At 46.4% G+C, this 23,422-nt stretch overlaps 1 protein-coding gene across 5 annotated transcripts in view; it reads left to right on the top strand.

Annotated features, from left to right (window-relative positions):
* Nucleotides 1-23,422, top strand: part of TRAPPC10 (trafficking protein particle complex 10) — a 485,548-nt gene that overhangs the window by 252,060 nt on the left and 210,066 nt on the right. For all 5 annotated transcript variants that reach the window (XM_030203762.1, XM_030203763.1, XM_030203765.1 and 2 more), the window contains one exon: nt 11,616-11,756. In XM_030203762.1, coding sequence (XP_030059622.1) covers nt 11,616-11,756 — 141 coding nt within the window. The remainder of the gene's footprint in view (nt 1-11,615; nt 11,757-23,422) is intronic.

The following is a 23,422-nucleotide window of genomic DNA, read 5'->3' as shown; positions in this document are numbered from 1 at the left end:
TTCGTCTGCGAACACGGCATTTTCAGTACTGTGTGCTACCCTTTGGGCTCGCCTCCGCACCCAGGGTATTCACCAAATGCCTAGCCGTAGTAGCGGCTTTCTCTACGCAGGCTAGGAGTGCATGTGTTCCCTTACCTCGACGATTGGCTGGTAAAGAACACCTCCGAGGCAGGAGCTCAGCAGTCCATGCAGGTGACTATTCGACTCCTGGAGCTGCTAGGGTTTGTGATAAATTATACAAAGTCCCAACTTCTTCCAGTTCAGAAACTCGAATTCATAGGAGCTCTGCTGGATTCCCAGATGGCCTGTGCCTACCTCCCAGAGACCAGGGCCGACAATCTGCTGACCCTTGTCTCCTCAGTGCGGGCGTCGCAGCAGATCACAGCTCGACAGATGTTGAGATTGCTCCACGGTTCACGTGACTCCCATGGCCTGCCTTTTTATGAGATCTGCTCAATGGACCCTAGCCTCCCAGTGGTGCCAGGCTGCTGGGAGCCTAGAGGACGTGGTCCGTCTGTCCATGAGGTTTCTCCTCTCCCTTCATTGGTGGACAATTCGATCCAATTTGACCCTGGGACGTCCCTTCCAGATTCCTCAGCCGCAAAAGGTGCTGACCACGGACGCATCACTCCTGGGGTGAGGAGCGCATGTCGATGGGCTCCACACCCAGGGGACTTGGTCCGTCCAGGAACAAGGTCTACAGATCAACCTCCTGGAGTTGCGAGCGGTATGGAACGCTCTGAAGGCTTTCAGAGATCGGCTGTCCCATCAAATTATCCAAATTCAGACAGACAACCAGGTTGCTATGTATTACATCAACAAGCAGGGGGGCACCGGATCTCGCCCCCTATGTCGGGAAGCCATCAGCCTGTGGCAGTGGGCACGCCGGTTCGGCATGTGGCTCCAGGCCACGTATCTGGCAGGCGTAAACAACAGTCTGGCCGACAGATTGAGCAGGATCATGCAACCGCACGAGTGGTCGCTCAGTTCCAGAGTGGTTCGCGAGATCTTCCAAGTGTGGGGCACCCCCTTGGTGGACCTCTTTGCCACTCAGACCAATCACAAGGTCCCTCAGTTCTGTTCCAGGCTGCAGGCCCACGGCAGACTGGCGTCGAATGCTTTCCTTCTGTTTTGGGGGGAAGGTCTCCTGTATGCTTATCCTCCCATTCCTTTGATAGGGAGGACTTTGCTGAAACTCAAGCAAGACAGGGGAACCATGATTTTGATTGCTCCTTTTTGGCCTCGTCAGATCTGGTTCCCTCTTCTTCTGGAGTTGTCTTCCGAAGAACCGTGGAGATTGGACTGCTTTCCAACCATCATCACGCAGAACGAGGGGACGCTCCTCCATCCCAACCTTCGGACTCTGGCCCTCATAGCCTGGATGTTGAGAGCGTAGACTTCGCCTCCTTGGGTCTGTCAGAGGGTGTCTCCCGAGTCTTGCTTGCTTCCAGGAAAGATTCTACCAAGAGGAGTTATTTTTTCCTCTGGCGACGGTTTGCTGTGTGGTGTGATGGCAAGGCCTTAGATCCTCATTCTTGTCCTACACAGACCCTGCTTGAATACCTTCTACATTTACAGGAGTCTGGTCTTAAAACCAACTCTGTAAGGGTTCATCTTAGTGCGATTAGTGCATACCATTACCATGTGGAAGGTAAGCCGATCTCGGGACAGCCTTTAGTTGTTCGCTTCATGAGAGGTTTGCTTTTGTCGAAGCCCCCAGTCAAACCTCCTACAGTGTCATGGGATCTCAATGTCGTTCTCACCCAGCTGATGAAACCTCCTTTTGAGCCACTGGATTCCTGTCATCTGAAGTACTTGACCTGGAAGGTCATTTTCTTGGTGGCAGTTACTTCAGCTCGCAGAGTCAGTGAGCTGCAAACCTTGGTAGCTCATTCTCCTTATACCAAATTTCATCATAACAGAGTAGTCCTCCGCACTCACCCTAAGTTCTTGCCGAAGGTGGTGTCGGAGTTCCATCTGAACCAGTCAATCGTCTTGCCAACATTCTTCCCCCGTCCTCATTCCTGCCCTGCTGAACGTCAGCTGCACACATTGGACTGCAAGCGAGCATTGGCCTTCTATCTGGAGCGGACAAGCCCCCACAGACAGTCCGCCCAACTTTTTGTTTCTTTTGATCCCATCAGGAGGGGAGTGGCTGTCGGGAAACGCACCATATCCAATTGGCTAGCTGATTGCATTTCCTTCACTTATGCCCAGGCTGGGCTGACTCTTGAGGGTCATGTCACGGCTCATAGTGTTCGAGCCATGGCGGCGTCAGTGGCCCACTTGAAATCAGCCACTATTGAAGAGATTTGCAAGGCTGCGACGTGGTCATCTGTCCACACATTCACATCTCACTACTGCCTTCAGCAGGATTCCCGACGCAACAGTCGGTTCGGGCAGTCGGTACTGCAGAATCTGTTTGGGGTTTAGTATCCAACTCCAACCCCCTAGGCCCTTTTTTATTCTGTTCCAGGCTGCGCTCTCAGTTAGTTGGAAAAGTTTAGGTCAATCTTAGATATGTCCTCGCCGTTGCGAGGCCCAATTGACCAATGTTTCTTGTTTTGAGTGAGCCTGGGGGCTAGGGATACCCCATTTGTGAGAACAAGCAGCCTGCTTGTCCTCGGAGAAAGCGAATGCTACATACCTGTAGAAGATATTCTCCGAGGACAGCAGGCTGATTGTTCTCACCTACCCGCCCGCCTCCCCTTTGGAGTTGTGTCTTCCCTTCTCTTGTTTTTGCTTGGTATGGGACTAGCGAACACGAGCGATTTCGGGCGGGAAGACGGCCGCGCATGCGCGCATCGCAGGCGTGCGCGAGAACTAGCAAACTCTGTTGCTAGGAAGATCTCCGATCGGAGGGGCTGCCCTGGACATCACCCATTTGTGAGAACAATCAGCCTGCTGTCGTCTGAGAATACCTTCTACAGGTATGTAGCATTCGCTTTACTCAAACTGGATGGGGACAGCCATCGGTAAACACACTTTATCCAATTGACTAGCAGACTGCATCTCTTTTACTTATGTCCTGACTGGGCTGACTGTAGACTGTCATGTCACGGCTCGCAATGTTAGAGCCATGGCTGCGTCAGTAGCCCACTTGAGGTCAGCCTCCATTGAAGAGATTTGCAAAGCTGCAATGTGGTCTTCAGTCCACTCATTCACATCTCATTATTCCCTTGAACTAGAGAATGATACAGGGACAAAGTTTGTCCCCGTAGGTTCTTTCTCCATCCCCGCTCTGTCCCCGCAGGTTCTGTCTCCATCCCCGCAGGCTTGCCTCCGTCCCTGCCCCACCCCATCCCCACTCCGTCCCCATGGAGTCTGTCCTCATCTACAGAAGCCTCAAACAATTATGATTTTATATTTAAATCTTTACAAATAGAAAGCAATAATAACAGTGAGCAGCTATAATAACCCTCCTCACCACCACCCTCTACCCTTCCAACCCCAACAATAGCTGATTTCTACTACCCCAAGGAATCCTAATCCACCCTGCTAAAGTGACCAGGGGTACAAAATAGAACCCATTCTGTATGCCCTAGAGGGGAGAAATATGCCCTATGAAGCACATTATGATTTTTTAATCTGTGGATGAATAAGAAGTCATCATCAATCTCAGGGTTCAGTCTAGCTCTCCCGTCTTCCATAGTCCATCCTGCAATAGAAAATGTCTTCTTAGAAGATGTGCTAGTAGCAGGAATGTACAGGATCCACCATGCAAATGTTGCTAGTTGTAGTCAACATGTTTGCTTGTTTTTCCAAAAAAATCTAAATATCAGTGTCTGCATCACTCAAACATAAATAACAGTCCAGTTCATTAACAGGCTTCAAAGTAGAAAATGACACAGGGACAAAGTTTGTTCCCGTCCCTGTGGGATCTGTCCCTGCCCTGTCCCCGCAAGCTCTGTCCCCATTCCCGCAGTTACTGCGGGTCCCCGTCCCCGTGTCATTCTCTACCTTGAACAGAATGCCTGACATGATAGTTGGTTTGGTCAGACAGTTCTACAGAATTTGTTTGGTGTCTAGAATCCAGCTCCACTCTCCTAGGCCCTTTTTATTCTGTTCCAGGTTGCACCCTCACAACAAGCATGTACATTAAGTTAAGGTTCATTTATTGACCTTGCTTTTGTAAGTCCCTATTGTCCTTTGGTAGTTGTTTTCAGTGAACCTGGTGGTTAGGTATTCCCATATACCAAATTTACTCATTTGTAGCAGGTGTTCTTCGTGGACAGCAGGTATTCTCACATTCCCTCCCACCTCCCCTAGAAGTTGTATTCTTTTAGCTTTGATATTGTACTCCTCTTTCTGCACATTCACATTGGGCAGGAAGGCACTCGCATATGCCAAAAGGCATCTTAAAGTGATAGGTGACCTTGCACCTTTGAAACTTAAATCCTCCATCCACCGCAAATCTAAAGCTTGGTTTACTCACGATCTTAAAGCGCTAAAACAACAAACTAGAAGGCTGGAAAGAGCTTGGATTAAGTCTAAAAGCGACCACGCCTTATCATCTTGGAAGCTCTCCCATCGCAAATAAAAATATGCAATCAAGCAAGCCAAAAGAGCTTTCTTCCAGAAAAGAATTCAAACAGTTATGAAGGATGCACGGAAGTTCTACCGTCAGTTGAAGTCTCTGCTTGACACCACCCCGGTTACTTCACCGCGTGATGGCATGCCATCAGCGATTCAGTTGGCCAACTATTTTAGGGAAAAAATCCTTCTACTTCGCAACTCGCTCCCCCTGAGCTCCGCTAGTATAGATGACTTCCTCATTGGCCTTGCACCCCCACTTGGCCCGTGCCCTGCTGACCGCTGTTGGTCCTCCTTTGAGCCGGTCACCACTGAGAAGGTCTCTATGGCCTTTCACAAATTTTCGAGAACGCACTGCAAGCTGGATAGCTGCCATAATTACCTGCTACAATCGGTGCCAGAGAGTTTTATTGCTGACTTTACATCCTATCTGAACTTCATGCTCCAGCATGGGCGCTTCCCCATTGATCACGGTCACATTCTCCTGACACCAATCCCAAAGGACTCGAAGTACAAGCCTAGCATTATTTCTAACTACCGCCCTGTTGCTGCAATCCCGTTGCTAGTCAAGGCTATGGAAAGCATGGTCAGTTCTCAGCTCGCAGATTATTTGGATACATTTTCAATTCTCCATGCCTCCCAATCTGGATTCCGGTCTCACCACAGTACCGAGACAGTACTGGTTACTCTCCTGTCCAACTTTAGGAAGGAATTGTCTATTGGAAAAAAACATCTTACTACTTCAATTTGATTTGTCCAGCGCGTTCGACATGGTTGACCACAATCTCCTCCTTACGATACTAGCTGAATATGGAGTTGGAGGTACTGTCTTAGAATGGTTTAGGGAATTTCTATCTTGCCGATCCTTTCGGGTCAAGGTCCATTCCTCTTTTTCGCTATCTTTTTTTTTTTTAATGTTACATTTGTACCCCGCACTTTCCCACTCATGGCAGGCTCAATGCGGCTTACATGGGGCAATGGAGAGTTAAGTGACTTGCCCAGAGTCACAAGGAGCTGCCTGTGCCTGAAGTGGGAATTGAACTCAGTACCCCAGGACCAAAGTCCACCACCCTAACCACTAGGCCACTCCTCCACTGTGGCGTTCCTCAAGGCTCCCCCCTATCACCAACCCTATTTAACATTATGATGACCCCGCTTGCAATGGCCCTATTCAACCATGGCCTGAATCCTTACATCTGTGCTGATAATGTAACTATTTACATCCCCTTTAGATATTCCTTAACCGAAATCTCAGCAGAAATACAGAACAGTTTCACCATCATGGTCAATTGGGCTAACGCATTTAAGTTTAAGCATAATAAGGAAAAAACACATTGCCTCATTCTCTCCTCCCAGTTCAATAAGTCTATACCGGGCACGGTTGCTGCTCTGGACTTCTCCATCCCTATTGTAGCTAGTTTGAAGCTACTTGGGTTCATTCTGGGTTCCCACTTGACTCTTGACCTTCAAGTTCTGTCTATTACAAAGCGAATGTTCCTGTCCATGAGGTCCCTTAAACGTATCAAGCAGTACCTACCGTTTGACCTATTCAGGTCTCTAATCCACTCTCTCGTATCGAGCCATTTCGACTACTGCAATGGGGATTTACACCGGCTACAAAGAGCACACCCTTAAGAAACTCCAGACGGCACAGAACACGGTGGCAAGATTACTATTTGGAAAATCTAGGTTTGAGGCAGCAAAACCCCTTAGAGAAAAGCTCCACTGGCTCCCAATTAAAGAACATATCAAATTCAAAATCTGTGCTCTTACCCACAAGATCGTTTACGGGGACGCTCCGGCTTATATGTTTAGCCTGATTGGGCTGGAACTGGAACTCGGCTTGGACTCAGCATCTTGGCTAGAGCTGGAACTCGGCTTGGACTCAGCAACTGGGCTGGAACTCGGCTTGAGCTCAGCATCTTAACTGGAACTCGGCGTGGACTCAGTATCTTGGCTGGAACTGGAACTCAGAGAGAAGTCAGTATCTTGGCTGGAACTGGAACTCAGAGTGGAGTCAGCATCCTGGCTGGAACTAGAACTCGGCTTAGACTCAGCCTCTTGGCTGGAACTGGAACTCGGCTTAGACTCAGCAGCTTGGCTGGAGCTGAAATTCGGCTTGGACTCAGCAGCTTGGCTGGAGCTGAAATTCAGCTTGGACTCAGCATCTTGGCTGGAGCTGGAACTCGGACTAGACTCAGCATCTGGGCTGGAACTGGAACTCGGCTTGGACTCAGCATCTTGGCTAGAACTGGAACTCGGCTTGGACTCAGCAGCTGGGCTGGAACTCGACTTGAACTCAGCATCTTGGCTGGAACTGGAACTCGGTGTGGATTCAGTATCTTGGCTGGAACTGGAACTCAGAGTGGAGTCAGCATCCTGGCTGGAACTGGAACTCGGCTTGGACTCAGCAGCTTGGCTGGAACTGGAACTTGGCTTGGACTCAGCAGCTTGGCTGGAACTCGGCTTGGACTCGGCAGCTTGGCTGGAGCTGGAACTCGGCTTGGACTCAGCAGCTTGGCTGGAACTGGAACTTGGCTTGGACTCAGCAGCTTGGCTGGAACTGGAACTCGGCTTGGACTCGGCAGCTTGGCTGGAGCTGGAACTCGGCTTGGACTCAGCATCTTGGCCGGAGCTGGAACTTGGCTTAGACAGCCTCATGGCTAGAACTGGAACTCGGCATAGGCTCAGCCTCTAGGCTGGAACTGGGACTCGGTCTGGACTCAGCCTCTTGGCTGGATCTGGAGCTCGGACTGCACTCAGTCTCTTGGCTGGAACTGGAGCTCGGACTGCACTCAGCGTCTGGGCTGGAACTGGAACTCGGACTGCACTCAGTGTCTGGGCTGGAACTCGGACTGCACTCAGCGTCTGGGCTGGAACTGGACCTCGGCCTAGATTCAGCATCCTGGCTGGCACTGGAACTCGGCCTTGGCTCAGCCTCTTGGCTGGAACTGCAACTCAGAGTGGACACAGCATCTTGACTGGAACTGGAACTCGGAATAGACTCAGCTAGAAGTGCCACTCGGACAGGAATCCGAGGCTAGGCTGGAAGCGCCATTCGGACGCTGGAATCAGAAGCAATTCGGCGGGAAGCACCCCGCAGGCTGGACTCAGCAGTTAGGCTAGAAGTGCCCCTCATGCTGGACTGCAGGTAAACCTGGAGCTTGGGATTCTCAAGACGCTTTCATTCAATGGCAGCCTCCAGAGTATCCCGCAGGGCTGGATAGGAGACAAGTAGGCAGTGGTATTCGCAGAGCAGGGTCAAAGGGTCAATGGCAGAAACTGGGTTTTCAGCAATCAAGCTCCTGGACACGCTTTCTCTCTGCTGCTGCTTCAGGAAGCTTCTTCAAGGCTGGATCAGACAAAAGCATTCCACGATACTTATTAAGGGTCATGAAAGGATCAAAAACCATAATTACACTGGAACTGAACTTCACCCGAGAAACAGGAGCTACACCCGGGTGGTGACCCGGATGGCCAACAGGCGAAAAAATCCTTGGCTGGAAGGGTGATCTTACCGAGCTCATGGCCTTGACAATCTCATGCTGGTGAGGAATAGTGAGCCCTTGGGCCACTGCCGAGGAGCGGCAGCGGCAGGCAAATCACCCAAACAGGAGGCAAGGCAGACCACCGACAGACGGGCACAGGCCGGACTGGAGCAGCTAGACTGGAACAGAAGCACTAAGCAGAAGCAAGAGAATAGTCCATGAATCAAACAGAGTCTTACCGGCAGGTAGCAAGGCAGAAGGGAAACCAGGAACCCAACAGAGTCTATAGGCCAGCGACAATCACTAGTAAACCAGGAATCCAGCAGGGACTTGGGCAGACAGTAGAATAAACCAGGAAACAAGCAGAGTCTTGGGCAGGCAGCAGACAATAGAATAAACCTGGAAACAAGCAGAGTCTTGGGCAGGCAGCAGACCGTAGAATAAACCAGGAAACCAGCAGGGTCAAAGACAGGCAAAGCAAGCATTCAGGGCAGGAACCGCAACAGACCAACAAGGACAAGAACACAACTGAAGACCTCTGTTGCCAAGGCAAAGCCTGAAAGTTCCCAGGTGGTTAATAAAGGCAACACACAAGGGAGTTCACCAGGTAAGGGTGCTGCTTAGTTCCAAAAATCCCAAGCCAGTCTGGAAGGCTGGAAAACCCGGACCGGACCGGCATGACTTCTGGAACATGGGGAAACAGCAAACAGTCTATTGCAGCCACCAGGTCTAAACACCAGGTGGCGAGATGCATGAGAGCCTGAAACATGGGCACAATCGTGACAAATTCTATAAAGTGATGTGTGTAAATTCTAAGCTGCAGATCTGAAAAGGGGGTGTGGCCATGGGAGGGGCATGGGCAGGTCATGGGTGTTCCTAGCATTTACGTTTAGTGTTATAGAATATGCCCATTTTGTGCTTAACTTAGGTGCCTGCATTTACACCAGGTTTTAGTTGGCGTAAATGACTGTGACTAAATATAGTTGCAGGAAATGGGCGCTAGGCATATTCTATAAACCATGCCTAACTTTAGGCATATTCTATAAACCATGCCTAATCTATAAGCCATGCCAAACTTTAGGCATATTCTATTAACCATGCTAGACTTTAGGCATATTCTATAAACCATTCCTAACTTTAGATATAGTTTATAGAATACATCTAGGTGTATTTATTTTAGCGCTAATTTTTTAGGCGTCATAAATAGAATCTAGCCTACAGCTGGTGAGAAGCTGTTTAGCAAAAAAGCTTCAAGCAAAGCCCACATGGTCCATAAACTGTTTTTTTCCAGGAGGAGTATTAATGTGGCTTCTGCATTTAGCCCTTTCATGGCTGATTTATTCACTCTGAAAATTAATTAAGCTGAATTCTTAGGAGCCATTTCCAGTAGGCATCTAAATGTAGGTTCCTAAAACGTTGGTGGCTTTGAGCACTATGGGGAGAGGGGTGGGGTGTGAAATTAGGTCATTGGAAGAAAAGTTAATAACTTGTCATGGAATTTTCAGTACTAGACATCAAACAGGATCTATGAAGACCCATTGCTAAGACTTTGAGAAGGGGAATTGAGACATCCAGTTGGGGCATGCTCAGTTCCCCCTGTATTTTATAAAAGGCTCTGCTGAATGTGGAGCCTTTGGTGAAATACCAAGAAGGACCTGGCAAATCAATGGAAGCAAAAATTTTACAAAATAAGATGCTGAAAAATAGAGCATACTGACATTATTCATTTGTGTTGCTGCAGTCAGGCCTGTTATTTCATAAAGGGACCAATGGTGGAATAGGCAGTTGCCTCCCACAGCCCCTCTACCGCACTGTACTAAATCATCCTGACCCCCTCATGCAACACCCCCCCCCTCCACACACACATACACCTCCATTATCAGTAGTAAAGCTCTCCATCCCTTCCCTGACTTCTACCATGGAGTACACTGGGGACTAGTGAGGAAAAGGAATGATTACCAGACACTGTTGCTGTGTTACTGCCCAGATTCAAAATGGCACCTCTTACTCCCTAGTGGCATAGAAGCTAGTTCTGAGCGTGCTAGTGAGCGCTTAGCACCCCTGATACTGAGCAAGCTCTTTCATTGTATCCAGAGAGGGCTTGAATAAATTGATGTAGTAGCTATGTTAGTCCACTTTTAAATGCAATAAATAGAAATAAAACAAAAAAAGAAGATAAAATGTCTTGATACATATTTTTGACTAGCTTTCAAATGCAGTACCTTATTCTTTGGGTCAGAATTGAGCAAAAGATGACAAATATCAGAATAAGCCAAACATAAAGACATTCCAATGACAGTCTCAGGGGGAAAGGTAGGGGTGGGAAACATGGAGAGATGGATGGGTGATCTGAGAGTGACAAAGCAATATAATTTTATGATTTATAATGTGATAGGAAACCCAGATCTTTAAGTCCACTCTGGTGGGTGTCAATATATTTCATCATTTTAACTTCAAAGTTCTTAGATTCCTGGATTGTTATAAAATTCCCTTTTAGTATTCTGTATTTAGTATTTAGGACCTTAAATTCAGGCATGGTCCTGCTCTAACCGCACGCATATTGTGGACACAGTATGAATGGAGAGCAGGAACCTCAGTAAATCATCTATGAAGAGTGCTTCCTGATACATATGCACAGATGGATAAATAGTGACAGCAATAGGTACTTTCAACTGATGAAATATGTCTAAGAAGTGCTGGTACAGAAATTTATACTATCATCATTGTGAACTCTAGAATTAGCAGAAGTGAAAAGCAGAAATATATATATTTTTTTAATTTGGCTCATTTCTTTTCAGTAACAAAGTAACATAGTAAATGACGGCAGATAAAGACCTGAATGGTCCATCCAGTCTTCCCAACAAGACAAATTAGTAGCTCAAGACAAGCTATATTCAGATACAATAGATATTTTCCTATCCCAGAGGGCTAATATAATTTTGGAGGGTTAAGTGACTTGTTCAAGATCACAAGGAGTTGCAGCAGGATTAAACCATGGCTTCTCTGGTTGTCAGCCCACTGCTCTATCTACTAGACTACTCCTCCACTCTACTCCTCCAAATATATGTAAAGAATTTCTATCAGTTTGTTCACTTATGGACAAGAAAGAAATCTGCAGTTCTGTAACACCAAATAAATACCTTTGTTAACATGTAGTAAGTGTACTATTCATGGCCAATACCAGGAGTATACAGAACAAGTACACAAAATATTCTGGAGCAGTTGAGCAACCTTTATACACAGAGGGCTGCATGAATGTCAGAACTATCCCTGGCAGGCTGTAACATTACAATGTCTGAACTGGAATGCACAGAGCTTCATAGAGCACCTGTAATAAATGATTAAATATTTAACTAAAAACTATGGAAATAAACTGCTAGAGTAGGTGTTCTAAACTTATTTGTGAAGCATAGTATTTACAATTGCCAGAACTCTGGTTAATGAAGTTTTCTGTGTATACTTTCCATGGTCTTGTGGGCTGCATAAAATTAAATGGTGGGCCACAGGTTGCCCACCCCCTGTTCTAGAGGTCCCTAGATTTACTGCTCAGGCTGATAAGCTAATCTATAAGTAACCTGCATATGTTTTTTTTAGGAGGAAGAAAGATCCACAGAAGGCAGAAACATATCTTCAGGAGGCTCTGAAAACATATTTGGTGGAGGGTTGGGCACTGCCAATCGCACATACCAGGAAGCAGCTGGCCGAATGTCAGAAACAACTGGGACAAACTGAAAAGTATCCTTTATGGGGATGGAGGGTAACCTAAATATTTATGCAGAAGAATTTGTGATGGTAAAGAGGACCGGTGTAACCATGGATTCTAGATTCTATGACAGCAGGAAAGGCTGCAAAATCTGACCTTGTGAAATTCCCAGGGAATGGAGAAGCAGCAGCAGTGATGGAAGTGATGATGATCGACTTTTATCTCCCCTTTCTCCTCCAAAATCCTAGCTTGTTAGGAAACAGGGCTATGGACAGTGACTTATCTATAGAAACAGAAAATGACAGTATAAAAACACCCTATAGCATATCCAGTCTGCCTATCCAAGCTTAACAGCGCAGTTTCTACAATCCCTTCTACTTTTTTAAAGATCCTTGGTACTTGTCCCATGCATTCTAGAATTCTAATACTGTCCTAGCCTCCACCACCTCAACTGGGAGGCTGTTCCACACGTCCACTACCCTTTCTGTAAAGAAATATCTCCTTAGATTACTTTAGAGTCTACACCCTTTAACCCTCGTTTTATGAACCCTCATTCCAGAGCCACCTTTACATTGAAAAAAACCTGATTTCTACATATTTATACCTTGGAGGTATTAAAATGCCTGTCTAATATCTCCACTATCTCACTTCTCCCCCAGAATATTCAATATAGTCTGATTAACCAACATGAACGGGACTGACCCATTGTCAGATAATACAGAAAACATGATTAATCAGTACATAATGCATTAATAAAAGGCATAGAGTATCTGCTTTTCATATATTGAGAAAGCAGGGTCTCAGGTCAAACAGTGCAGTCTCTGGTCCAAAAATTGTTGTTGTTTGTCTGAATGTGACGACGAGGAGGAGAAGCCACGTGCATCTTAAAGACAACATGGTAGCTTCACTGGGGCTTGTCATATAAGTGAGGCTTTACTTGTACATATTTAGATCTCTAATTCTGGCCCAATTGTGCTTTTATGGTGAAGACAGTTGACCTTTTAGTAGCCACCCTCTGGACCAATTCTGTCCAGTTTATCTTTTTGAAATGAAGTCTCCAGAATTACACCCAGTACTCCATATGAGGTCTCATCAGAAACTTATACAGAGATGTTTAAAAAAAATTTTTTTATTTATCATTAATTTCAATATTACAATCACAATTACTTATTGTGACAGCAAGAAACACATTCTCTCAAGCAAAATAGGTAATACAATACTTAATATTCGAACACAATATATGATCCAAGATTACACATTCTGAACTTAAATATAGGAAATAATATTCTAAATATCAAGATGCATTTTATCTGGTGCATGCTTATTCTAGCTGACCTCAGTGGATTGTGGAACAGATATATGGATCCTTTCCTCTTCTCTAGGCACTAGAAATTCTACAAGCTGTCTGAGTTCAAAAAATATATGACTTATTTTGAAAATATATAATGCACAAAGAAGGAAATCTTAATAACTTCAGTCTCAACGAGTTCCAGAGCTTAATTATTCATTCAGTGAAAAAATATTTCCTTGTATTCATTTTAAAGGTATTACCTTCATTGAATATCCCCTAGTCTTTGTACTTTTTGAAAGAGTAAAAGTTTGATTCACTTTTACCCATTCTACACCACTCAGGAGTTTGTAGACCTCAATCATATCCCACCTCAGCCATCTCTTTTCCAAGCTGAAAAGCCCTAATCTCTTAAGCAGAAAAGCCCTAATCTCTTAAGCATTAACTCATATGAGAGGCGTTCCATCCCCTTCATCATTTTGGTCATCCTTCTTTGAATCTTTTCTTATTCTTTTTTTTTTATTTTTATTTTTTTTTTGCTTTTAACAAAATAATCAAGAATTATTAAGATAATATTGTTACAGAAAATGAGTAACAAAGGAAAAAAATAAATATTAATAAATTCACAAATATCACAATATTATCATCCAGTAGGTTAAAAAAAAGGGGTAGGGGGAGGAACAGAAAAAACTCTTAGAAGCTAGAGATCTCTAAGAGAATAAGGAAATCATAAAGGAAAAAAAAAGAAGAAGCACATTTAGGTAGTTGAGGTAACAGAAATCACAAAACCAGAGGGATTTATCCTGCCATCTGTAAAACTCTTCAATTTTATACGGTCAGAGAACACATAATCGTTACCTTCCAACTTAAAACAACATTTGCAAGGAAACTACAGGAAAAATGTAGCCCCCCCCCCCCCATAGTCAAACTTGCTGGCACAAGTCCTTAAAACCCTTGTGCCTCACCTGAATGGATCTGGAGGAATCAGGAAATATAAATATCCATTGTCCCATAAACAAAGAATCACGAAAGCAGAAATAAAATCTCAAAACTCGATTGCAATCAGCTGAACATAGTTATTAAAGTCGCATAGGTAAGGGCCTGTTGCTGGAAAGTTTCTAGAAAGTTAGTAAATTCCAAACTATGTGCTGGCACATCCCCAGATTATTTCCCTGATTTTATATATTATTTATTGCATTTGTATCCCACATTTTCCCACCTATTTGCAGGCTCAATGTGGCTTACAGAGTTTTGTTATAACATAGTCATTCCAGGTTATCAGATACAATTTTATCAGATACAGTTGGTAATGTTCAAGGTTTAAGTAAGGGCAGAAAGAAGGAGGATGTTATGCAGGATAGTATAGAAGGTGGACTATAATACTGGCTGTGTTGGTGAGGTAGTTTTGTAAGGCTATGGGTTATCTTTGTAGGCCTTGTTGAAGAGATATGTCTTCAGAGATTTGCAAAAGTTAGTTATTTCATCCATAGTTTTTAGGGCTGTAGGTAGTGCATTCCACAACTGCGTGCTCATGTAAGAGAAGGTGGTGGCGTGTATCAGCTTGTATTTCAGTCCTTTACAGCTGGGGTAGTGTAGATTGCGAAATTTGCGGGCTGATCTTATGGCGTTTCTAGGAGGCAAGTCCACAAGGTTTAGCATGTAGATTGGGGTGTCTGCGTGAATGATTTTGTGTACAATCGTACAGATCTTGAACTCAATGCGTTCCTTGAGTGGGAGCCAGTGAAGTTTCTCTCTTAGGGGTTTTGCACTTTCATATTTCGTTTTTCCAAATATGAGTCTGGCTGCGGTATTCTGGGCTGTTTAGTTTTTTGATAGTTTGTTCTTTGCAACCAGCGTATAGTGTGTTGCAGTAGTCTAGATGACTTATTGCTATTGACTGTACTAGGGTACGGAAGATGTATCTCGGGAAGAAAGGTTTTACTCTTTTGAGTTTCCACATGGAGTGGAACATCTTTTTTGTCGTATTCTTCACGTGGGCATCGAGTGTGAGGTTTCGATCAATGGTAACTCCAAGAATTTTCAGATTTTGTGAGATGGGTAGAGAACAGTTTGGTGTGGTTATGGTAGAGTAGTTGTTTGTGTTGTGTTGTGAAGTGAAGTGAGTACGAGACATTGTGTTTTTTTCTGCGTTGAGTTTTAGCTGGAAGGCATCCGCCCAGGAGTGCATGATTTGGAGGCTTTGGTTGATCTCGGTGATTTCCATAGCGTCCCCAGATCAATCCATTGACGTGGGTTATGCCCCTCCTCTCGCAGGTTAGATAGAGAGAACTCAGAAGTTTGCTACAATAGAGCATGTGCAGCCAGCCTCACTTCAGTATTCTCTCTATCTAGCAGGTAGAAGGGAGCATAAAGTGCAGCTCTGTGGCCTGAGGCTCCTATCCCGTTCCCTCGGGTGTGTTGAGCTTTCTTTGGGGTTGAGGTGCTGGAGCACATTCTGGGATACACCTGGTGGTGCCAGGTGCCTACTCTTCTCCCCCTGTCAGCCTACTTAAATTCTGTTGAGGATTTTGGCTGTATTCCTCTCCTGTCTCTTAAAAAAAAAAAAAGAACCAGACGGAACGATTCTCCAGTCCAACCTCATTTTGGCTTGCTTGGCACTTGGAACAATTCTCCGTTCAGCTTAATTGGAATGTGAGCATGGCTGAGACTGCGGAGAAGGTAAGGCTTTTGGGGCTATGTCTGTTCCGTTTGAGTCCGTTAAGTGTGGCTCGCGCTGCGGGGCATGGTGGCACGTCGCTTCTCTGCGAGTTTTGTTCCGCGACGGTAGTAAATCATAGTGCGGATCAGGGGATCACATGTTAGGCACCACGGCGCCAAAAGGGATCGTTTCTCGCTTGGCGGGAAAGTCTGTGACTGGAACGGTTCATCCTCCGGCACCATTTTCTCGCTAGCGCCGTGGTCTCAGGATGCGGCGGCGGGATCTGCTGGGGCTCCCTCTGACAGAGAAGCCTCGATTTCTCTCCCGGAAAAGGCTATTATGGGGGTATTTCCCCCGGAGTTTGTAATCTTTTGCTCAAACCATTTTTATTGCGCTCTGAGGGAGAGGGGCAGGAGGCGGTCATTTTCGAGGCTCTGCTGCCTCAGGCTCTGAGTTCGTACAGAAGCCGCTTAAGACGGCCCGGTTGGGTTTTAGGGGCCGGTAGAGTGGAAGAGTAGCATAATGATTAGTGCAGCAGGCTTTGAACCTGGCTGTCTGGGTTCGTTTCCCTCTGCTGCTCCTTCTGTCCGTGAGCAAGTCACTAAGCCCTCCATAATAACCCTGGGACGACATATGGATTCAGAGGGTTTCCCAGGGTCAGGGGAATCCTTTTCAGGGCACCTTGAACAGAGGGAGTTGCCCGCGGGTGAGGGAGTTGACCTCACGGCGACCAGGCTCTTTAAAGGGAAGAACTGATTCCGTTCTTTATACAGGCATTGTAAGTGCTAATTTTATATCCTCTGCGGTTAGCTCTTCCATTTGGTTGGGCACGAGGAGCTGGCGGAAGCCTGTTAGGTTCATGAGGTTATTCTGTTCTTGGGTGTATGTGCGCGCTTGATTATTAGCATTTGTATGCACTACCAAACACTTGCAGCGCTGAACACCTGACATTTATTTATTTTATTTATTTATTGCATTTGTATCCCACATTTTCCCACCTATTTGCAGGCTCAATGTGTCATAAAGAGACAGTCCCTGCTCAAGAGCTCCACATGGCACTGCAGAGGCTCCAGTGCTCCCCTGGGTTCTGATGTGCTTGCAATTCAGGCAGTTTTATATGTAGATCTTTCAGGAATGTGATTGGGAACCTAGTGTGGAGCACTCCAGTTTCTGCATATTGGTTTTCCACAGCTTTGAGTCTTCCTCAGCTTTCCAGGGCTGAGGTAGGTGACCCTTTAGTCCCCTGCAGCTGTGCCCGTGACAGTGAGAGCCTTATGCTGCTGCTTGGAAAGTACTGCCTATCTGAAAGTCTCCTGGTAGAGATGCCTGTGCTTCTCAAGGTGAGTTACAGTAAGACTATTTCTGGACCCTCCTTGAGGAGGTTCAGGGGGTGTGTACATCTTTAATGGAAGGGAGGAAGGGATCAGGATTAGGGATCCTACCCTAGGTTTTCACTCTTCCACTCTTCTTTCTCAGACATGGCAGTACAGTGTTTTAGTAGTCAGGCTTAAGGCTGTTGACTAGATGTTTCTGTGTGAAATGTTACATTTTGAGGCTAGTGCAGGCCTCTCAGGTTTCTCTCAGTTTCCTTGGTAACCCTGCACCCTCTGGGCTCCCCTGGTGGCATTTGTTCTGTGGGTATTGTTTACATCAATCTAGTTTTATTGAGGAGGGCTGCTGGCCTTTCAGCCTGAAGGTTATAGGTTCAAGGCTGTTTTTTCCATCCTATTAGATACTGTGGGCTCAGCTAGATTTCCAGTGGGGCCAGTGTTGCCAGGTGGGCGGTTTTACCGCCCAATTGGGCGGTTTTCCGCGACCCGCCACGGGAAATTTTTGCCCGCGGCGGGTTGCAGTTTTTTGGGCTGGTTTTTGTGCTTCGGGCGGTTTTTTTAGGTGGCTTTTTCGGCCGCGGTGGGCGGGGTTAGTGACGTTTTTGGGCGGGGTTAGTGACATGGGAGGCGGGGTTAGTGACGTGGGAGGCGGGGTTAGTGACGTTGGAGGCGGGGTTAGTGACGGGGAAGGCGGGGCCGATGACGGCGGGGGCGGGGGTGATGACGCGGGGGCGGGGGTGTCAGGGGCGGGGTTTGAGTTTGGGCGGGTTTTGGGCTGGATTTTGGGCTCCTTTAGGCTGGAAAAATATTTTCCACCTGGCAACCCTGAGTGGGGCATATTTTATTTCATTATCTCTTATGGCTTGCTTGGCCAAGTAGTTCTTACATGACTGGAACAGTTTTAAATTTTGCTCTTCTCTCTCTCTCTTAGCACACTGATACTGGCCACACTTTTACATATTAGCTTCAGCTGCCTGGTATTGCAGCATTCCCGGTACCTCTAATTGCTTCTTATGGGGTACCTAAATTTCATGAGGAGTGGCCCAGGAGCTACTTCAGTGTAGAGATAGCTTAATAGTGGTTGCAATCAGCTGAGAGTAAGCACTGAGCTGTAGGGGTGCGGCTTCACGACCCACTGTAGCTTGCTTTTTGTAGCATGCAATGGTACTACAGACATATGCTGCTACACCATCTGTCTCTGGTGTACCTGGTAGTACGACTGATACCCGTCAGGGCGGAGTTTTTCTTCCGGAACAGCGACGGGCGAAGCTGTGCCAGGTTTTCTTCTCTCATTTGGCTGAAGGCTCCAACAGCATTGGACTATGTTCAGGGATCGTTCCTTGGGCCCGGAGCCGCATGCGGCCTTTGCAGTGGTATCTACTCAGCTGTTGGTCTTTCCTTTCCAAGGTTCTTCGATTCGTTTTCCCTGGACACCGCAAACTTCTTTTGTTCTGCGGTGTTGGCTCAGGTCGGATACTGACTCGAGGCATGCCTCTCGCCACGTCAGAGTGGCGTGTGGTTCTCGGCCACTCAGCTCAGGGGAGTTGGTCCCCCTCTGAGTCCAGGTTGCAGTTCAATTTCATTGAACTTCGAGCATTTCGGTTGGCGCTCCTAGCTTTCGAGATGTTGTTGAGAGTTCAACCAGGCCGAGTTCTCTGCGACAATGCGACGGCGGTAGCCTACGTCATTCAGCAGGGTGGAACTCGAAGTGCTCCGCTGGCAGAAAAGGCGTCCGTGCTGTCTCTTGGGGCAGAGAAGCATCGAGTTCGGTTGTCGGCGGCTCACGTAGCGGGAGTGCTAATTGTACAGGCCAACTTTTTCAGTTGCAATCGCTTGGATGCTGGGTAGTGGGAGCTCTCTCCACCGGCTGTCAGCCAGATTTCGGATTGCTGGCGGACTCCGGTGATGGATTTTATGGCTTGATTCTACAATCCCAAGGTGACCCGGTTCTTCAGCAAAGTGCAGCTGTGACCAAGTGGTAACAGCACTGGTCTTGTAATGCAGAGGTAGACTGTTCAAATCCCACTGTTACTACTAATAAAGCTGTGAGCAACAACAGTTAAGAGGCAGAGAGTTTGAGTCCAAAGGAATAGACTCTATTCTTCAGCCGTGGCCGTTGGAGCTTCTATATGTCTTTCCTCCGTAGCCGATGGCCGGTCAAGTAGTGGGGAAATCTCTCGTCTTCCGGGTCTGGTAATACTTATTGCGCCGGACTGGCCCAGATGTCCTTGGTATGCGGGCTTGATTCGCCTCCTGATCGACGAGCCGATGGTGGCAATGGCTTCAGCCAGGCGGGTGTCTGAGCTTCAGGCCCTTTCATGCAGAGCCACTTTCTCCGTTTTTTCAGAGGCGGGAGTGACAATTCGAAGGGTGCCGTCCTTGGTTTCTAAGGTAATCACGCGTTTTCACGTTAACCAGGGAGTGGTGTTGCCATCCATCCTTCAAGCAAGAGGATTTCCCTCACAATTTTCGAGCTGTACGGGGTGTAGACGTTAAGGGACCTCTGATGTGTTATTTGGAGGCGACTAATTCGTTTCGAAAGCAGATCATCTTTTTGTGCTGTTCGCAGGTCATAAGAAAGTGAACATGACCTCTAAGGCCACGGTCGATCGGTGGCTTAGGGAGGCTATTGCGTCGGCTTACCTGTTGTTGGGGGATTTTTTCCCTATTCGCATTCGGGCACTTTCCAAGAGGGTTCAGGCCTATTCTTTTGCGGAGTGTCGTCTGGTGTCGTTGGAGGACATTTGTTAAGCGTCGTCTTGGTTGTCTTGGCATTCCTTTGTTATGCATTGCCGTCTTGATGTTGCTGCGCGTCGAGACGCGCTTGTTGGGACTTCTGTGTTGGCGGCCGGAGTAGGCCGGTTCCACCCTTGATGAGGATTGCTTTGGTACATCCCACAAGTCTCTGGATTGATCTGGGGACGCTATGGAAGGTAAAATTATGTCTTACCTGATAATTTTCTTTCCTTTAGTCCCTCAGATCAATCCAGAGCCCCTTCCTGGAATTCGCTTTCGTAATCTCTGATCGGATTCAGTATACTTCAGTCGGTTCTGTTCACGTTCCTTTGTCTATGGATGGGTAAGGCTGTTAGGGTGTGTTTATATTTACATTTCTAAGTTATTGCAGCTCGGAGAGTTTCTTCCAAGTTTATGCTGCTTTTGCAGAGACAGGAGAGTGTTCTATGGTTCTTACTGCTTTGGTATCATTATAATGAAGTGAGGCTGGCTGCACATGCTCTATTATAGCAAACTTCTGAGTTCTCTCTATCTAACCTGCTAGAGGAGGGGCATAACCCACAAGTCTCTGGATTGATCTGAGGGACTAATGGAAAGAAAATTATCAGGTAAGACATAATTTTACCTTCGTTTAGATCATGTTTGAACGGGATGTAAATCGTGACATCATCTGCATATATGTAGGGGTTGAGGTTTTGCTCTTGACAGTAGGGGGTTTAGCCTCCTGATGGGGTCTGCAGAATCTCTCATAGATATTTCTTGACCATATTAATGGGGGAAATCAGCAGAGATTTAGGAAGCCCCATGAATCTCAAATTCAGTCCCCTTAACTGATTTTCCATGGTCTCCAGTTTATGTACCACTTCTTTGTCCTTAATCAAGGCTTGCTGACAAGATTGAAGTTCACTGACTTGCTGTTCAATCCTTCCCAGCTCCATACCCATGTTTCTCAAACCCTCCTTGTTCTCTGTCACTTGGGAGTGTATCTAGATTTTCCAAAAGCTTTTGACAAAGTTCCTCATGAGAGACTCCTGAGAAAATTAAAAAGTCATGGGATAGGAGTAGTGGCGTCGCGAGGGCAGCTGACACCCGGGGCGGGTCGCCGCTGCGCACCCCCCCCCCCCCCCCGGGTGCAGCGCAGCTCACCCTCCCCCCTCCGGAGCGCAACCCCCCCCCCCCTCCCGAGAACATACCTGGAAGACGGTGAGGGGCGGGCGGGAGAGCCAATCCGCCGAGTGCACGCCGCTGGGGGGTGTCGGTGCCTCGCTGGTTCCCTGCTCTCTCTGCCCCGGAACAGGAAGTAACCTGTTCCAGGGCAGAGAGAGCCAGGAACCAGCGAGGCGCCGACACCCCCCAGCGGCGTGCACCCAGAGCGGACTGCCCCACCGCCCCCCCCCCCCCCCCTTCCTACGCCACTGGATAGGAGGCAATGTCCTGTGGATTAGGAATTGGTTATTGGGTAGAAAACAGAAGGTAGGTTTAAATGGCCATTTTTCTCATTGGAGGAGGGTGAATAGTGGAGTGCCGCAGGGATCTGTTTTGGGACCAGTGCTATTTAACATATTGATAAATAATGTGGAAATCAGAACGGCAAGTGAGATGATTAAATTTGCAGATGACACAAAACTATTCAGAGTTGTCAAAAAAACTTGCAGATTGTGAAAAATTACAGGAAGACCTTAGGAAATTGGAAGACTAGGCATCTAGATGGCAGATGAAATTTAATGTGGACAAATGTAAAGTGATGCAAATTGGGAAGAATAAACTGAATCATAGTTACCTGATGCTGGGGTTCACCTTAGGAGTCTGCACTCAAGAAAAAGATATAGGTGTCGTAGATAATGTGCTGAAATCTTCTGCCCCGTGTGCGGCGGTGGCCAAAAGCAAACAGGATGCTTGGAATATTAGGAAAGGGATGCAAAATATTATAATGCCTCTTTATTGCTCCAGGGTGTGACCTCACCTTGAGTATTGCGTTCAGTTCTGATCGCCGTATCTCAAAAAATGATATAGTGGAATTAGAAAAGGTTCAAAGAAGAGCAACCAAAATGATAAAGGAGATGGAACTGCTCCCATATGAGGAAAGGCTAAAGAGCTTAGGCCTCTTCAGCTTGGAAAAAAGACGGCTGAGGGGGGGATATGATAGAGGTCTACAAAGTCCTGACTGTAGTTTTCAAAAGAGTGAAAAATCGATTCACTTTTATCTGTTCTACTCCAAATACCAGAAGACACTCAATGAAACTATATGGAAATAGTTTTAAAACAGGAGGAAATAGTTTTTTACTCAAAGAATAATTAAGCTCTGGAACTTGTTGCTGGAGGATGTGGTAATGGTAGTTAGCATATCTGTGTTTTAAAACGTTTTGGACAAGTTCCTGGAGGAAAAATCTATAGTCTGTTATTGAGATGGCAATCGGGGAAGCCAGGATTGTTAACATATACATATAACATAGTAGATGACGGCAGAAAAAGACCGGCATGGTCCATCCAGTCTGCCCAACAAGACAAACTCATATGTGTATACCTTACCTTGATTTGAACCTGCCTTATTCAGGGCACAGACCATACAAGTCTGCCCAGCAGTACTTCCCGCCTCCCAACCACCAGTCCCGCCTCCCATCACCGGCTCTGGACAAGACCGTATAAGTCTGCCCTCCGCTATCCTCGCCTCCCAACCACCAACCCCTCTTTCACCCACCTGCTCCACCACCCAATTTCAGCTAAGCTTCTGAGGATCCATTTCTTCTGCACAGGATTCCTTTATGCATATCCCACGCATGTTTGAATTCCGTTACCGTTTTCATCTCCACAAAACCAGAACTCTGCATCAATGATCTTATGGTAAGAATACTAAATGGAAATTTTAAGACAATACATGAACATAAGACCTTTGAAGTCAAAATGGTGAAATATTTTGTCACCCACCAGACAGGACTCAACAAAGATCTGGGTTTTCTAACCCATTATAAACCATAAAATTCTACTGCTTTGTCACCCTCTGTATCAACCATCCATCTTTCCCTGACTCTCATCCACCCAGCTCTCCCTATTTCTCACCTAACCTACCCCTCCCTCTTCCTGTGAGATTGTCATTGTTGTGCTTTTGTGTTTCATTTATATGTTCTGATATTTGTCAACATTTGATTATTTCCAATCTGAAGAAGAAGGGTTACCTTTGAAAGCTAATCAAAAGATGTATTAAGTTTGTCAATAAAAAAGGTATCATCTTATTTTCTTTTCTATGTTTTGGTTTATTTCTATTTATTACCTTTAAAAGTGGACTAACTTGGCTACTACACCACTTTACTCAAAAGTAAATGAGCATTCCCAAACCATTTTACAGTGGATCTTTATATGGAAAAATGACGAAATCCAGTTAAAACAAAACTTAAATGACCTCATAGATGGAGTGAGCTTTGACGGCAGCTTCATGCCAGGCAGACTTCTGTGGTCTGTGCCCCAACATTGGCAGGGAGAGAGAGAGATTAACAGGCTTATTTTCGATAGTGATCGCCGGCCATTTCCCGACATAAATCGGGAGATGGCCGGCGATCTCTCAAAAGCGACAAAATCGGTATAACCAAAAACGGCTTTTTTTACAGCATCGCCGCTTTCCCGTCGCCTCGCCGGCGAAAGTTCAAGGGGGCGTGTCGGCGGCATAGCGAAGGCGGGACATTGGCGGAC

This window comes from Microcaecilia unicolor, chromosome 5 (genome assembly GCF_901765095.1).
Source record: "Microcaecilia unicolor chromosome 5, aMicUni1.1, whole genome shotgun sequence".
In the NCBI taxonomy this organism is placed as follows: Eukaryota; Metazoa; Chordata; class Amphibia; order Gymnophiona; family Siphonopidae; genus Microcaecilia; species Microcaecilia unicolor.
The sequence above is the reverse complement of the archived record's forward strand: the minus strand, read 5'-3'. Positions and strand labels throughout refer to the sequence as shown.